Raw genomic sequence first — 19,096 nt, 5'->3', positions numbered from 1 at the left:
ATTAATTTATAGATGGGCACACAAGGGATATATGCATAATTTAATTAAATGAAATTTACATTTCCAATGTTTTTGCCTATGCTATCTTTACATTTCCTGTATACAAGCAAATGAATCTTGATAAAATATCAGGCCTATAAGGAGCAATTTCACTTTGGAAGGGGGGGGGACCACCAAAAATAATTGAGAAGAAAATATATACATTATAGTTGCAGGTCTCAAAATTAGTTCGAGAATTTTGGTGATTTAACCAAATAGATTCTTTTCCTTTGACTATCTGAAAAACTCAACCACACTTGATATATCTCGCGATGTTGGGTCATGACAAAATTCTTTAAATGTCTGATCTGTAGAAGCCTTGAGTATGAGGTTTTGAAGATTAACAGATTTGTAAGGAATTTTGCGATTATACTCTTCATGCTTGAAAAGTACATATTAAAGAAATTGTGTTTCATATTTCAACCAAATGTATGTAATATAAAAGTGTACCGTAATGATGACATATATGTTTTTAGTTACATTTCCAACTGTTTTCTCTGCGAAAACCCTTTGAAGTTAAATGTTTCCCCACATACTATACCGGAATGTCAATTTCTCAATTACATGCAATTCAGCAACCGTACTTCTCATGTATCAGGGGACTAATACGGAAATTAACATGGAATGCCTGTATGTACATTTCACTTTCTATGCGCCAATTTATTTGAAAATTGTTGAATTTATATCTTTATTTCAAATATAAGTATAAGGAATCTGCCTAGTTTGTTGGGAATGTGAGCTGGTGATTTAACTGTAATGAAAATTGTGAGAATCTTAAGTTAAGCTGCATGATGGCAAAGCTGTTAATATATTGTATAAAGCATAAAGCGTCCCAGGATGAATGTTACAGGTGCTGCATGTGTATACAAAATACTGGCCTACATTTTCATTTCACACTTTTATTCAGTTTGTGAGTAATACATGAATGTCAAAAGTTTACACATCAATAAATTCTTTAAAAAGAATGCACACACATCCATATCATACCATCACAAATTGTGTATATTCATCATAGATATATTGTATCATCTTGCCTAATTGATATACATATGGTATCATAACTTTGTAAAATTGTGAGCATGTTTGTGGGTATTTTTTTATCATATCTTAATACAGCTTACTCCACTTATATTGAAGTCGCTTATTTTGAAATATCACTTATTTTGAAGTAAAACAAAATCCCCAGCCTCAGTCTCTTATTTTCTTTGCATTAAAATATCGGTTAAATTGAAATCGCTTACATTGAAATATGGCTTATTTTGAAGTCAATTATTTGTCCAGTCCACTGAGTAGATAATGTATGTTTTTATAACGGCTATATTGAAGTCACCTGCAATGGTAGTCATCCTGGTTGGTGGCCTCATAATACGCAAGTTCCGAGTTACACAAAAATTATTTCCCTTTGTTGAACTCTTTCGCATTTTATGATGTGTGGTGAGTACACAATGTATACATTATATCGTAGACTGGCATTGTACATAACGATTATGTACGATTAATGTAATAAAAGCGTAACTTTTGTTTATATAAATCACTGGTATGTATATTCTGGCCATATCAAGCATAATCTGTTTGAATAAGATCATCAAATTGGCTATTAAATCATTATTCGTTTCCTCTTCTACATGAGTGACGCTTTTATCAAAGAAAGATGGCAATTAACAGTATTTGTTTGAGCCATTTTGTTATCCAATACTCATAAACTCACTAAAGTTGCCTTTCCCCTGAGATACGATGGTCTCAGAAACTCTGGATATCATCTTTTAAGAAATAATACAACGATAGTAATTAGCAAATGTACCCACTGTCATCATATTTTACGTCATAATTTACGGAAGAGTTTGACAAAGGGAAATAACTCTTGGGGAACTCGGAACTTCCGTATTACACAGGTAGGTGTCAGTTGATTGGTTTCCCATGGATTACTTTTCATTGTGTGTTTTTATAGGAATAAAATAACAGTGGGGTATAATCACTCTTTAACAACTTAATGACAGGATCAGTTGTCAAATCTGACCTCCCCACAAAAAAGGAAAACTTTATCATTGGACACCAAATACAAATTAATAACTGCAATAGATATCAGAATTTGAAGTCAATTACATCTGAAATGACAATTTTGCTTAACCCTAGTGATTTCAAACAACTTAACGCTATCACGGTGCATTAAAAATGGTTTTTGCAAGACTGGGTTCACATTAAAATATCCAAATAAAGTCTATAACATCTGATGCGGACAACGACAATGTCTTTACAGACAACATGATGCCACTTGCTTCACTTAAGAAAACGGTTCTGAAATTCTGATGGCAGACATGCATGTGTGTCTAATGTTTTCATGGCGATCGTTTCCAGGGAAGAACTTACTTCCGATATTATATACATGTACATATAGCATGGGAAATATCGGTGACGAGAGCAAAAACGAAATTCCGGATGAAAATGTGACGAAAAAAAAGATTATGTACAGACGCTACCTGAAGTAGACGACGAAATTTATGTAGACATTGGAATTGAAATATTCATTCTTGGTCAGCTCATTAAGAAACAAAAGTTAACAAAACTCACATATTTTTCTTTTAAAATAAAAATCTTCAGTGGACTAAATTCAATCAATTATCTAAATGTTGTAAATTGTGTAATGTAATAAATTCATATTTCTGCTTTCGTAATCGGGATCGAGATGCCAAATGAAGCCTCTGATATGGTTGACATTTCCAATTTTACTTATTTTGAACTTCAGTTATATTGAAAGAAAAAGATTGGTTCCCTGAATTTCAATATATCCAGAGTAAGCTGTATATTCAATTTTCATTTTAAATTAGTGTATGATATTTTTTAGCATATAAGGATGTTTAACCAAGGCTCTTACCTGAACTAGAAGGTTATGTCAAACATCATCACATTTTATTAAATATCGTAAATATCCTAGCTCATTGAGGAGATTGTCAAGCTAAACTGGATGTTGCCCATCCAATAGTTTATTTTTAAAATTCTAAGAATTTTTTTCTCAAATAAAAATTGATAGCAAAAATATTATGGGAGCTTCGTAACTTCGATTGTGAATATAAGGATTGTTTTTGTTTGGTTTTCCTCTCAGTTCCTTGATGTGCCTCTCTGAAACTTGAACCTAATTAGTCACACCGTTTGAGTTATACAAGATATAGACTTTAGAATTTGTGAATTGAAAGTTCAAGGTCAATACTCTCACTATGATGATATCTAAAGCTTATGCAATAACCGTGTAAGCAGCAATAATGTAGCCCTCTCCAATCTTTTTTTTATTCTGACATTTTCGGAAGGGCAGTCAGAGAGGGGTACATCATTGCAGCTACCTTGATGTTGGCATCCTATTTAGAGGTTTTAGTTTAAATCCCAGTGTTAAGGGCCCATCCTACATCAATCTTGCATGGAAGTTGCATCTAGGGATGCACTCCATTCTTTTAACTTCAGATATTGAATTTGGTCCATAGGATTTAATTGCTGGCCAGGTAACATGGTTTGGAGCAGGTTATATTTTTTTGGACTCTGTCACAATCCCAAGTATAAAATGCAGACATTTTTCTCAATGATTTTTAAACTATAATTGCAATACTTTGCTATATGAGGCAATCAGACTTTAAATTTCCAACCCCACAAAATAATTACACATATCTTATACCCCACAATATAATTACAATATAATTACACATACCTTATACCCCACAATATAATTACACATATCTTAAATTTGTATACCCATGACAATTTTGATCATATAGTGTTATATACTTTGATTCCTTTATATTTCTAAAATCATGAATTCAATATTTATGTTAGAAATAACCCTATAATTAACCCTTTATGTTTCAACCATATACTTATATTTGAATGAAACAGTTTTGCTTTCTTGGAATGTTTACAATCTAAAAGGACATTTGTGTTAGAATGTGTGTAATCAATATTATTACAGTGCAAGGATTATAATTCTGACCTCTTGAACTTGATATGATGAGTTAGAAAAGTCTCTCTGCAATTCATATATATATAGTGACAGTCATATCAAAATAGAATTATTCTCCGTTACAATAATATAAAATTTCTTCAAAACTGTGTTAGCCACTTTGCTAATTAATTAAAAATATCTCAACTAAATGAACTTATAAAATATTAACTTTATGAAAACAACATACAAACAGTAAACAAAACTCAATTTGAAAATATGCACTTAGGATAACCAGTCAATAAATTTATGATAAACTAGCTCATACAAAATTTTGAAGAAGAAAAATGTACTAAAATTGAATCAAATAAGGAAAACTAGGTGCACATATAGATAGTTTGAGATGACAACATACATGGTTGTAGAGCTTGAGAAGTCTCCGTTTGGTGAGGAAGTCTTTGAGGTTTACGCCATTATCCATCAACAGCTCTACAAAGCGAACTCGATTCAGAATCAAGGCAGACTGCATGATCTCAAACAGCATGTTGGGCTGCAAAGATGATAATGTTTATCTATAATCATGAACCATGCAATGCCATATGTCATACAGAGTGAACCAAACAGGAAAACTGAATAATTTCTGGTCATTTTATAGTATGTTCTTATTACCATTTTCAAAACATCACAGTTTTGTCAGAATGTTTATTGTGCTTTTTGACATATGTAACCTAGTCTTAAGATCATATGCTAATCACAGAAATTACAAGGGCTGTCTTGATAAGCCACATTAATAGAGCAATAATGTCTCATCTCTGGCACATCTAAAACTGGCTACATTTGAAAAAAGCTGTGATTCATTCTAAATATTTGCTGTATAAGTGGCTATTTTAGATAAATGCATAATTTGTGACCTAAAACTCCTATTATGTAGCCTCTAGCAAGCAAATGTCGAGCATTTCTCAATATAGTGAACCATACCACATTTTTTTCTTACACCATTTGTGTCGATTAATACATGTACTCTCCTCATGCTGAAAACATAATTGCTTAATCACAATAGTTTTCATTCATGGAACGATCATTTTGTACAAAATCATTACTAACAAAAAACATGATATGTAATTGTTAAATCAAATAAACTCAACAAAATACTTACTTGAATGAAGCGATCATCTGTAAAGATCTCACTTTTGGCAATATCTATTCTGTTCCAGGCCAGTGCTAACTTCAACTGGTCAAATATCTGATCCTTGTTTGCTGTTAAAATGAATGAATTCTACCTTAAATACTGTAAAATATATCATACTTAGCAAGAGAGTTTCACAAGAATGAGCATATTTGCTTATTTATGCAAGGACAAAATTGGGACTGAGACGTACATTATTTTGAGATACTGAAGTTTATACCATCTCGAGTCAACTGCACTTGATTTGGCAGATGATTTGACAATCAAATGAGATACATATACAGTACTTGAAATTCAAAATGAAATTCACTACCTGATGGCAGTCAAAGTGTAAATCTGAAATGATTTCACTACCGTAATTTACTTTCTTCATTCGCAATTATTTGTACATAAATTTGCAATGTTGCATGTAAATTCACAAGATTACCTTGTTGATAAAATAATTTTAAGGTTCTCACAAATAAACTGCCATACATAATTATGTAGCTAGGAAGACAATGGGTGTAGGAAACATCTTGTTTTCCTGGTAAACCCAAAGAGGCAAGATCACAAAAATAAAGTTTCACAAAATACAGGGGATTTATAGCACTGAGTTGATTAACAAATAAAAATTGTGTTTTCATGAATATTGAAACATAGCCTCTGAGGTCGAGAATTGTTCTGAAATATAAAAGTCAAGGTTTTGAATTATATTTCAAACAACATTTCAAGATTGAGGCGGTTATGCTGCATCATCCATGAAAACAAGAATTTTATTTGCTATTGTAGCACGGCTCAGAAATATACAGCCTATCGTTATTACCTTAACAGCTAGGAATTAAGTCACAGTGACAGCAGTTCCAAAACGGACTAAGCCTACACATACACGTTTTTTGCTGAGAAAACGGATGAGATGGTAGGGTATACTAGATCTATTTTCAAAAAATATTTCAAGTATTTAGTTTGATGTTGACGGATTATATCAACTGCTTTGAATACATAGTCCAAGAAAACTACTCATACATGGAAGAGGGATAACTTGTGTGTGCATAGACATTTTTGTTTTATGTGTATTGATCTTGAAATGCAGACAGCTGATTTATATTAAACCACAAATATTCCTCAATCGTTTACAAATTTGTTTCACAACATTGACTAAGTTTCGTGGTTACAAAATTCAATTAGCAGTTATTGCGTCTATTGTTATATTAGCAAAACACGAATTGTAAGTGAGATGTTTATCAATTTTCTTATATAATCAGTTATTACGTATGAAAGTGTCTAGCAGAATGATGACCACAACATTCCTTCAATCTTTGCAATAACAGCTGTAGAATAAACAATAAACACCCTGAAATCAGTACTCTCCCGACCTTGACCTTTGTGGTGACTTACCCCTGAGTAATGCCTGTAGGACGGCTTTGTCAATATCTTTAGCTGTGCCCCGACCTCCAATACTGAACTCAAATACAGTTACCAGGTCCCGGTTTTTCAGTGTCTCTTTCACCATCTCACAATGACTGACAAGATTTTTCTTTCCAAAGTTCTCCTCAACCTGGTTTCTTATTTCTGCTTCAACTGAAGCATCAAATATTGTCTGTGTGCTGCAATGTCACATACCAAAATTAGAGGTCAAATATTGTCTGTGTGCTGTCACATACCAAAATTAGAGGTCAAATATTGTCCGTGTGCTGCAATGTCACATACCAAAATTAGAGGTCAAATATTGCCTGTGTGCTGCAATGTCACATACCAAAATTAGAGATCAAATATTGTCTGTGTGCTGTCACATACCAAAATTAGAGGTCAAATATTGTTTGTGTGCTGCAATGTCACATACCAAAATTAGAGGTCAAATATTGTCCATGTGCTGCAATGTCACATACCAAAATTAGAGGTCAAATATTGTCTGTGTGCAGTCACATACCAAAATTAGAGGTCAAATATTGTCCGTGTGCTGCAATGTCACATACCAAAATTAGAGGTCAAATATTGTCTGTGTGCTGCAATGTCATATACCAAAATTAGAGGTCAAATATTGTCTGTGTGCTGCAATGTCACATACCAAAATTAGAGGTCAAATATTGTCTGTGTGCTGCAATGTCACATACCAAAACTTGAGAGTAACTATCCTTCTTTGTATTTCAAAAACACAAAACTTTCTACTATATGAAACAAAATCAAATAAAATCACTGGTGCGTTAATGCTTTATGGAATCACTTTTCTTACATCTTTTTTGTTTTGCCCTCCTGATCTGATGCATCTATCTCTTCTCCAATTGAATTCTGGTATGCAAATGCTAAAATGTCCGCTGCTCTTCCAGAACCCTACAAAAGGGAATTCATCAAACCTGTTTGATATCTAAATTTGATATAGAAAAGTTTCATATGTCCAAAGGCCAGTAACTCAATCTTTCTTTGAAAAAACATCAAGGCACATTTTGATATTGTAAAAATAAATCTCTCTCTCTTTCTCTCTCTGTTTTTATACACTTTTCGTTAATAGACCACTTTTACCTGGACAATGACAATAGGTGTGTTATTAGCGACAGCTTGGTGGGCCGTCTCCAATGTTCCTGGTCCTCCCTCCAACACCAACAGTACCACAGGAACATAAACTGATGCATCTATATACAAAACAGAAATCAGTGACTCCAAAACACAGGAAAGAAAATCAAGAACTCTTCTCCTTGTATAACTTACTTTAAAAGTTAAATTTTTCTATTCATACAAGTCTCAGACTCGGTGAGCTTGCTATACAGCCCATGGAATGGCATGCATTGTGCAGTGCTGTGTGTAAACTTGTGGGCTACATCGAAAACTAAAATTTTTATCATATTTGATTCAACCTATCCTAAGTCAAAGGCTTTGACATATACTGAGAACTAAGAGTAAAAAGAAATTCCAAGAGAGAGGGGAAATAATTTGAAAACATACAAGAAAAAGTTCTAGTTAAAATAAATCTTTCTCTCTCGCTTCGAATTTCAGAAGTTCTTCTGATGATCTACTAGTCAGGTATTTAGCAATCTTGCCCGTGATTAACACAATGTGATATAGATTTAGAATTATATTTCTTCAAAGCATCATCACTGGGTAAAGGGTATAGCTTTTCAAAATTTGGTAAAGTTGACATAATTTCAAATGTATTATCATAGCTTGCATGGTTATCTTATTTTTAATTGTAAGAGGTTCAATTTTCATAAGTCCCTGTGTGTATTGCTACTATTAAGGTCATATGCAACGTTTCTGAAATTTATTTCTAACTTTATATTTTCTTCTCCTCTATATGACAAGTTCTTGTATGATTTCAGAAATAGGTTTAGATTTTCTGTTGTAGTAATATCACCATACTTTGTATGTTGACCTGGTTAGCTCAAAGGTTAGATCACTTATATCTAGTAATGCAAGGGTACCAGGTATGACCCCAATTGAATTAAAGACTTTTCTCCTTTTCTTTGCCACAATAACTTAGTAATACCCATACACAACCTTTTGTAATACATAGAGTTGATTTTACAGTTTTACTTGCCACAACTAGGAACTATCAAACTATGCAATTTTTTTTTAACTCTAAAACAAAACCTGGTAATAATAGACCCTACAAGTTTTCTTTTTGAGGAACAAGATAGGATGTGAGTGCATTGTATATGCATATGTCACAAACAAATTATATATTGAGAAACATCACGTATGCACCTTAAAAATTTAAGATATCAGCCTACTTCCGAACTGTTACAGTTCTTTATCAACGATGCAATATCTATTCAAATTTGAATAAAATTGTATTGTTTAGAGTTGTTAATTTATTTGCGTTTATTTTTTTTTGGGGGGGGGGGATGTCAGTATCCAGGAAGAATAACAAATCCATTGATCTGCCTGTGTATCTTACTTTTGCCAGTGTTGGTTTTCATGTTGGCAATGGAGTTCTCCATCCTGGCTCTGAATGGAATCTCTACTCCAAAATGGTGCTGAGTTCCGTTGTCCACCAGAACAAAGTGAGTATGATTCGGGTCCAGAAAACTCTCTTTTGGTCGCTGTTTCTTTCCGAGCCGGTATGATGCTGGCCATTTTCCACGACACTGTTGAAATGAAGAGGCCATGGTAGATTCTAGATATACGACTCTAAACCAACAGTGCAGAGAGCGTTGTATCATGGGAAGAATAGTCCAGTCCAGTTTAAATTTCTTAGCCCAGTGATATTCAATACTATCTATTAATTTGACATCAATTTTATAGGAAATGTACTTTATATTTGGTTGGGGTGTTACCTCAGAATCAGTGAGGTCCTCCTTATTTTGTATACAGCCCCAGGTGGCCACACCTATCACTATGATGGGATTCGTGGAGGCCGACACCAGCCCATAGTCTCGAACTGCCTCCCCAACATGCTTCATAACCCCAGCATTGGTCCCACCGGTAATGATCCAAGCACCTGGCAATACAGTTATGATCATTTAGATATCTCCATCTGCTAAAATTATTGCAAAGAAGCATTCACTACCTTATCTAAAGTATCACACCTTCATCCATAAACCAACCAGAACTCAAGCTGCTCACAGTTTAAACTATTACACCTGAACATCATACCAACCTGTACTACGAGCCACCTTCATCAGACCGCGGCGAAACTCCTCCTTGATTTTCTGTTTCATGGTAAAGTTTTTGGCACCCCCTGTGACAGAGATCAGCAGATTGGGCTTTTCCAAACCCCAGACATCCATCATCAGCTCCATCATGTCCTCCATCTTTGTGTTCACATCCACACGCACATACTGATAGTGAGATAATACAGTTATAGTCACACACATACTGGTAGTGAGGTAATATAGTTATAGTTACACACATACTGGTAATCAGGTAATATAGTTATAGTTACACACATACTGGTAGTGAGGTAATACAGTTATAATCACACACATACTGATAGTGAGGTAATATTAGTTATAATCACACACATACTGATAGTGAGGTAATATAGTTATAGTTACACACATACTGATAGTGAGGTAATATAGTTATAGTTACACACATACTGGTAGTGAGGTAATATAGTTATAATCACACACATACTGATAGTGAGGTAATATTAGTTATAATCACACACATACTGGTAGTGAGGTAATACAGTTATAATCACACACATACTGGTAGTGAGGTAATATAGTTATAGTTACACACATACTGATAGTGAGGTAATATAGTTATAATCACACACATACTGATAGTGAGGTAATATTAGTTATAATCACACACATACTGGTAGTGAGGTAATATAGTTATAGTCACACACATACTGGTAGTGAGGTAATATAGTAATAGTTACACACATACTGATAGTGAGGTAATATAGTTATAGTCACACACATACTGATAGTGAGGTAATATAGTAATAGTCACACACATACTGGTAGTGAGGTAATATAGTTATAATCACACACATACTGATAGTGACGTAATATAGTTATAGTTACACACATACTGATAGTGAGGTAATATAGTTATAGTCACACACATACTGGTAGTGAGGTAATATAGTAATAGTCACACACATACTGATAGTGAGGTAATATAGTTATAGTTACACACATACTGGTAATGAGGTAATATAGTTATAGTCACACACATACTGGTAGTGATATAATACAATTATAGTCACACACATACTGATAGTGAGGTAATACAGTTATAGTCACACACATACTGGTAGTGAGGTAATATAGTTATAGTCACACACATACTGATAGTGAGGTAATATAGTTATAGTTACACACATACTGGTAGTGAGGTAATATAGTAATAGTCACACACATACTGGTAGTGAGGTAATATAGTTATAGTTACACACATACTGGTAATGAGGTAATATAGTTATAGTCACACACATACTGGTAGTGAGGTAATATAGTTATAGTCACGCACATACTGATAGTGAGGTAATATAGTTATAGTCACACACATACTGATAGTGAGGTAATATAGTTATAGTCACACACATACTGATAGTGAGGTAATATAGTTATAGTTACACACATACTGATAGTGAGGTAATATAGTTATAGTCACGCACATACTGGTAGTGAGGTAATATAGTTATAGTCACACACATACTGATAGTGAGGTAATATAGTTATAGTCACACACATACTGGTAGTGAGGTAATATAGTTATAGTCACACACATACTGATAGTGAGGTAATATTAGTAATAGTCACACACATACTGGTAGTGAGGTAATATAGTTATAGTTACACACATACTGGTAATGAGGTAATATAGTTATAGTCACACACATACTGGTAGTGAGGTAATATAGTAATAGTCACACACATACTGGTAGTGAGGTAATATAGTTATAGTTACACACATACTGGTAGTGAGGTAATATAGTTATAATCACACACATACTGGTAGTGAGGTAATATAGTTATAGTCACACACATACTGATAGTGAGGTAATATTAGTTATAATCACACACATACTGATAGTGAGGTAATATTAGTTATAATCACACACATACTGATAGTGAGGTAATATAGTTATAGTTACACACATACTGGTAGTGAGGTAATATAGTTATATATCACACACATACTGGTAGTGAGGTAATATAGTAATAGTTACACACATACTGATAGTGAGGTAATATAGTAATAGTCACACACATACTGATAGTGAGGTAATATAGTTATAGTTACACACATACTAATAGTGAGGTAATATAGTTATAGTCACACACATACTGGTAGTGAGGTAATATAGTAATAGTCACACACATACTGATAGTGAGGTAATATAGTTATAGTCACACACATACTGATAGTGAGGTAATATTAGTTATAGTCACACACATACTGATAGTGAGGTAATATAGTTATAGTTACACACATACTGATAGTGAGGTAATATTAGTTATAGTCACACACATACTGGTAGTGAGGTAATATAGTTATAGTCACACACATACTGATAGTGAGGTAATATTAGTTATAGTCACACACATACTGATAGTGAGGTAATATAGTTATAGTCACACACATACTGGTAGTGAGGTAATATAGTTATAGTCACACACATACTGATAGTGAGGTAATATAGTTATAGTTATACACATACTGGTAGTGAGGTAATATAGTTATATATCACACACATACTGGTAGTGAGGTAATATAGTTATAGTTACACACATACTGGTAGTGAGGTAATATTAGTTATAGTTATACACATATTGATAGTGAGGTAATACAGTTATAGTTACACACATACTGGTAGTGAGGTAATACAGTTATAGTCACACACATACTGGTAGTGAGGTAATATAGTTATAGTCACACACATACTGGTAGTGAGGTAATATAGTTATAGTCACACACATAATGGTAGTGAGGTAATATTAGTTATAATCACACACATACTGATAGTGAGGTAATATTAGTTATAATCACACACCTACTGATAGTGAGGTAATATTAGTTATAGTCACACACATACTGATAGTGAGGTAATATAGTTATAGTCACACACATACTGGTAGTGAGGTAATATAGTTATAATCACACACATACTGGTAGTGAGGTAATATAGTTATAGTTACACACATACTGGTAGTGAGGTAATATAGTTATAGTTACACACATACTGGTAGTCAGGTCAATATAGTTATAGTTACAAATGCTAGTTGGCCAATACATGACACAAGATTTGTACAAAGACATAACTTCAAGGTGGCGAATCATGTGACTTTGGCAAGACCTATTACCCAGAAATGACAATGAAAGTCAACACAAGGGAATTAAAATTCAAACGAATAAATAACATCTTTATTAATAACGAATTGTCACATAACTTATATCGATACTTGGAGGATTTTCTCAGGAATTTATTTATACTAAAATGGTAGTTTTACATGTGATAGAAACACAGACCATTGACACAGCTTTTTGACAGTCGGAAAGTTTTTGACTGAAAAAAAAACCAAACTCTGTAAATGTTCTCTGCTTTTATCACACGTAGAACTACCATTTTAATACGGATTTGTTCCTGAGAAAATTCTTCGAATGTTGATATAAATTATGTGACAATCCGATAAAGGTGTTACTGATATTTATTTGAATTTTCCCTTGTGTTGACTTTTGTTGTCATTTTTCCAGCATCACGCGAAAGTCAGATAATTCACCACCATGTAACTTAATTGTACTTTAATTTGGAAAATAATTTTGATAAATATTTTCATTCTACTGAGTTAAAAGAATTTCTGAAGTTGAAATCAGGATTTTTTTTCTCTTATGAACAGAATACAATAATTATACATAAAAAACTTGTGTAGATAACTTGAAAATATGTCAAAACTCAATATTGCAGTTTGGTTATAAAAAATTCAGCAAATAATGACTATAAATCTTCACATAATGGCATCTATTCCATAATACATCGTACTCCAGAAATGATCCCCTCATTTTCGGCATTACTGGAGATTTAAAAACCCCTAAGCAAGGTGGAAAAATTTTGTTGGAAAATCAAAACTGACCCCAAAAGTGCAAATCTTTTATTTTCAACCAATTTTTTTTTAGACTGAAGGATTATTCCCTATCCATTGCAATCATGAGGGCTTCATTTTATCTTCAACCAGGTTAACTAATAATAATGTATGCTGTTCATTTCAGCATGACAATTCCCCTGGAATTTACAGTGAACCCTTAATTTTGTGATCAATCATAGGGCTTTTGGATGCTTACATGTACATTTAATACCAGGGTGTAATATGGAACATAGTCTAATAATAATGCTATATATCTATTACATGTATGTCATGCAGCAGTCATTAGAAATGTATACCATGGTAGTTTCCATTGTTTAAAGGATGACTGTTGTAGAACCAATGTCTATCTCACTTACATTTCTTTCATTCTCTCCAAAACCCAAAAATTCAACAGTGCCAAACGCATTGGTTCTGGTTGACTTAGTGTGGGTGTCGACCTTCCAGTCCTCCAGTCCCGAGGACCCTGACGAGGACAGGGAGGGGGGGTGGGCAGACTTCAGGTACCCACACCTGCATATTGTCTCATTCTCTGACTGTACACTGTAAGAGATAACATTGTATAATTATACATTGCAATGCACCAGTATGTCACATGTATACAGTGTTCATATTCAGCGGGTTTCATATTTAGCCCTTCTGGTGCACGTGGTGAAGCAGGAAAACTTGTTTATGGGTGTTTCTATTTATCCATAATCAGAGACCAGAGAAGTGCTAAATTATAAATACATCAAGTAATGCATTATCTCTGATTGTGCCAATTCATATAAAACCCCTAAAATTAAGTCCACATTCAATGGTATCACAAGCCTTGGTATGTAATAATAACAGGTATAAAATGTTGGTACAGCACAATTACACTATAACACGAAATCCACTAAAACAGGGTACCATTGTTCCAGCATTCTACAGTAAATACTGGTTCACTGGCTTACCAATCAAACAGTTAGATTTATCTTCAACACATGCATTAAGTTTTCTGTTTAAGCTAGCTTAGGTCAAATATGCAATCTCAGTTAATATGTTATATGGTTAAAAAAAAGGCTGGCATCTATCTAATAATGAGAGACAGTTAATGTGGGAAAATTATCACTTACAAGTCAATGTTTATATTCCAATGAACCAACCTCCCCCATTAAATCAAACAGCAAGCTTTGCAATTTATATCACAAGAATACTGTAATATTTTTGTTTCCTCTTCACTGCCAGAAAAAAAGGGGAATTAATATTGCAAAGACGAGTTCCTTGTGTTATAGAATCAATCAAAACCGGAATTTTGAGAAGGTTGAGCAAGATGTTACTGTTCTTTTCAATTTCATTTGTACAAATTGGTAAATTTCATAGTACATGTACAGCGAAACCTGTCTAATCCAACATGCAATGGGGGGTGGGGTGGGGGGGGGGGGTCAATTTTTTTTATCGGAATACAGTGTGTCAGAATAAACAGTGTAAAAACAAAGAAAATATGAAATTCAAAACGAAAATAATGGTCGGAATGCCCAGTGAAATGGATCAGGCAGTTTTCACTGAGAAATATAAAAATACAAATGAATGTATTTTCTTTTCTTAAAAAAATATATACATGTAATGACTTTTTGACATCTACTGTTCAAATAACACAAAATACAGCTGTATTGTGCAGACAATACACATACGCTATTCATTTTGTCAGCACAGTACTTCATGTTACCTAGCACAATAAATGTAAAAAAAATATATATATATATATAATTATTTAATCTCAAAGATGCCTGCATGAGCATTTGGACACAGTGTAATGCCTATGTGTGCTCATACATTGTGTATGTACTGTAAGCTACCTTGGACTGTAAGCAACCTTGGACTTTTTCCTTTTTGCTTAATTATACTGGATTTAATATTTTAAAATCAAATTAATGATCATGCAATATCAGGATATACATACATCATTCACTGTAAAAGTGGTTATTTACACTGGGAGTTAAGTTAACGCGTTTTTCCAATTGTCTAACATTACTCGTGGGGGAAAAGTATATGGTATTAAACTGAATATATTATATCAAATATTCATAATATATACATGGCGGAAATTTACCCACATATCCTGTGACCATGTAATTTAATAGTTTAAATTTCTCCTATGTGTAAAAATAATCACTTTTACAGTAATTAAGAACCCTTCTGAGCACATAAAAATGTTTACCAAATCCCCTGTATAATAACACTTCGAATTCAATAAAACAGTCAACATCCTTTTCATCTTAAATGCACAGATATATGCCTCTTGGGATATTGATTTTGTTCTAGTAGCTTTTATAGTTTTACAGGTGTGAGATTTAGATGGTCAATGTTGAATTACGCAATAGATTTCAAATATCCCAGATTGCAGCTATAAATGTGGGTCAAAAAATATATTTTTATCAATAATCCCCCATCAATATCTCATTGTTGGCCATGCACAATACCTAAAAATATGGAAATCATAATTCAATACTCAAATCATTAATACATATTCATAAATTTATTCATGTACTTATAGTGCATTACTTGCTAAAAAGCTTCACATAATGTCTAAGGTAGAAAATAAAATATCTACCATTGATCAAATATGACTATATGAAGCATTAGGAAAGAAACATTTGAAAAATCACTTGATGTTCTTTTGCTCTGTGAAGCAATCAAGTCAAGATCCACAAATAGCAACAATTTAAATCTAATATCAGCACTGCAATGTAGCCAATCTATAATTTAAATGCCACAATTGGAAAATTTCTACCACATGAATTTCTATGTATATATACATAAGTTAAACTGGGCTATAAATTGCATACTAATCTAATACAGAAGCCATGCATACTTTTTGTAAATGAATGCATTATTTGTTAAAAGCTCAATACATTAATTACAACAACAATGGAGCCAAAGGGCTATCAGGTTATTGAATCTCTCTACAATGGTAGACTGAAAAGCAGGAATATGTCGCTGTAGAGTGTATACCTATATCTATATAAAGTAAATCTTGATGGTGTTCAAGACTTACCGAGATGAACCCCTTTCCAGGCCTCGGAGGGGAGGCAGCAAATCACTACTAATCAAAACACAGTCAAATTATGCCATCTAATGGTCAACAAAAACTAACGCCTTGAAAAAATAAAAGAAAGGTATCTAATTAAGCATGCAAGGGGAATAAAGATGCAAATAACACAGAATTAGTGTTAGGTTTTGTTTTTCCATAGGCCCTATGATCATCTGGCAATCCTAAATCTATACACATAATTTTACACTTAAAGGGTATCAAGATGATTGGAAGGCCTAGCTGTACGTGTTTTTACCAAAAGCAATAAAATAGTATTGGTAATTTGAATGATACAAAAAACTCAAGTCATTTGAGCTACTTAGAAAGAAAAGTTTCAGGATATCGCACTAAAAAATATGGTATCATGAGGTTTGTCTTCAAGGTATACTTCTTCCATACAATAATCAAATGACATTAAATGACTGTACTTAAAAACTACCACTTTTGATATGTATAAGTTATATGTAACAACACAACTCTGTAACTATGTGAATGGGTAAAATCAATATGAAATCAATACTTTATTAAAAAAAAATGCTGAAAAAGAAAAAAAGTGGTCATTAAACAATGTAATAATTGAACATAACAAAGAACAATTATGACGTCTATGTTAAAAATAATACCAAGAAAGGAAGGGGGAAAAAACACAAAAAAACGTAAAACTACCATTAAATACATATATGGCTAATGAGCAGGATTTTTATGATAGCTATGATGCAAACAGAGTATAGATCAAAGATCATATTGGACAACAATTAACTTCACTTACTGAAGAATACAGTACTGTTTTGTCACGCATTGATTAATTTTTACAAATCTAACAGCTAGTTACAATATTTGTTAAAATTCTAAGCCTCCATACATGTATTATACATGAAGTAATTTGATCATTTTTGAGGTTATTCATTAATTTTAAACCTTAAAACAGGTAGTTTGAATGCCTCCTAAAGTTAAAGAGGTACAGATCGAATGTGTATGTATAATTTTAGAACATAAATTTTTTATGATGTCATTCTCTTAACAAAAATGAACCAGTTTGTGTCAATATACTTATTCACATTAGAAAACTAATTTGCATAAAACATTTAGAGTTACAAACGTGCAGTCAAAAATTGCACATTTAATTTGTATTAAACTGAAATAATTCTAGACTAGTGCTTTGTTACATGATTTGTGACAATCACTATCATGCACAAATTAAAAATACATCACCCAGTAACAAACAAAGACATTCCTGATTATGTTCTCTTCTCAGCTTTTATTGGGCATTAATTAAAATCATTGAGAATAAATCAGCTAAGCTGAGTTTATAATCAATGGCACTGAGACCGTTATAGGGCCTCAGTGTCACACCGTACACCATGAGCTAGGCTATCATTAAGTTCTCATGTTTCAACCTTAATGAAACAGAAATGAGACATCACCTGCTATTATCACAGTTTGGTAGCCACTACCTCACAGTTACATCAATCTAACAATCGATTGGGGGAAGAGATCACATACTTTATGTTTATTTACTTCAATAGAGACAGTTAATAATGGAATCTATTTGAAGAATACTATAGCATTAACCAGCATGTTTTATTCCTCACGATTTTTATTTGCGAATCGCCAATGCCAACCTGTTCACTTTCAGTATTGACCTTTGCAATTATAGCTGTAGTATTGCTATATACTTATAGCTAGTTCACAAAACAATTAAATGTCCGTGATTCATGAATACAAGTTATGTACCCAAACATACATGTATAGTATGGCAACATGTTCCTGTTTGTACATGCGAGAAGCTGTCAGGAAGACAAAAACACTCAGTCAGCTTTTCAGTAAATTGTTCGAACAGCATATACTGATGGAACGACTTTGTAACTTTTTAACAAAAAAGTTAATGATACAAATTCTTAATGAACCAGCAGTTAATTAATTTTTAGCTTTTTCTATCCTTTTAAAGATTTTTGATCCCGAAAAAAGAGTGACTAAGTAGATCAACAGGGGTTTAACAACTTTTTATTTTGTAAACAACAAATTTTTAAACCAAATTCTTTTTATCAAAGGTCCAATTCTCATCATGTATATAAACCATTTAAAAAATGACAGTCGTTGACAAAATATTCAATTCAAAGGGAAAGAGATTCACAGTTCAGCCTGAAATTTAATTTTCATTAAAAGTTTAATTTGGAATTAAATTTGCATGAACAGTAGCTTTATTTTAACAAGTTTTAAGTCTTAAATTGACACAAAAATTAGGTCCTCATTTAAATTAATTTGTGTATATGTAGTGATAAAGAAATTAAATATTCACAAAACTTTTGTTTCACTGATAATTTCGTCAAGTCTTGAGAGAAAAATCAAAGAAATGTTGAGTCTCACAAAATTGATGAGAT

At 32.8% G+C, this 19,096-nt stretch overlaps 1 protein-coding gene across 1 annotated transcript in view; it reads right to left on the bottom strand.

Annotated features, from left to right (window-relative positions):
• Positions 1-19,096, bottom strand: part of LOC125683018 (transient receptor potential cation channel subfamily M member-like 2) — a 121,850-nt gene that overhangs the window by 80,778 nt on the left and 21,976 nt on the right. Inside the window, 11 exon segments of the mRNA XM_048923700.2 lie at positions 4,013-4,048; positions 4,377-4,511; positions 5,118-5,218; positions 6,522-6,730; positions 7,357-7,454; positions 7,644-7,753; positions 9,016-9,205; positions 9,395-9,558; positions 9,718-9,898; positions 14,020-14,203; positions 16,680-16,724. Coding sequence (XP_048779657.2) covers positions 4,013-4,048; positions 4,377-4,511; positions 5,118-5,218; positions 6,522-6,730; positions 7,357-7,454; positions 7,644-7,753; positions 9,016-9,205; positions 9,395-9,558; positions 9,718-9,898; positions 14,020-14,203; positions 16,680-16,724 — 1,453 coding nt within the window.

This window comes from Ostrea edulis, chromosome 6 (genome assembly GCF_947568905.1).
Source record: "Ostrea edulis chromosome 6, xbOstEdul1.1, whole genome shotgun sequence".
Lineage (NCBI taxonomy): Eukaryota > Metazoa > Mollusca > Bivalvia > Ostreida > Ostreidae > Ostrea > Ostrea edulis.
The sequence above is the reverse complement of the archived record's forward strand: the minus strand, read 5'-3'. Positions and strand labels throughout refer to the sequence as shown.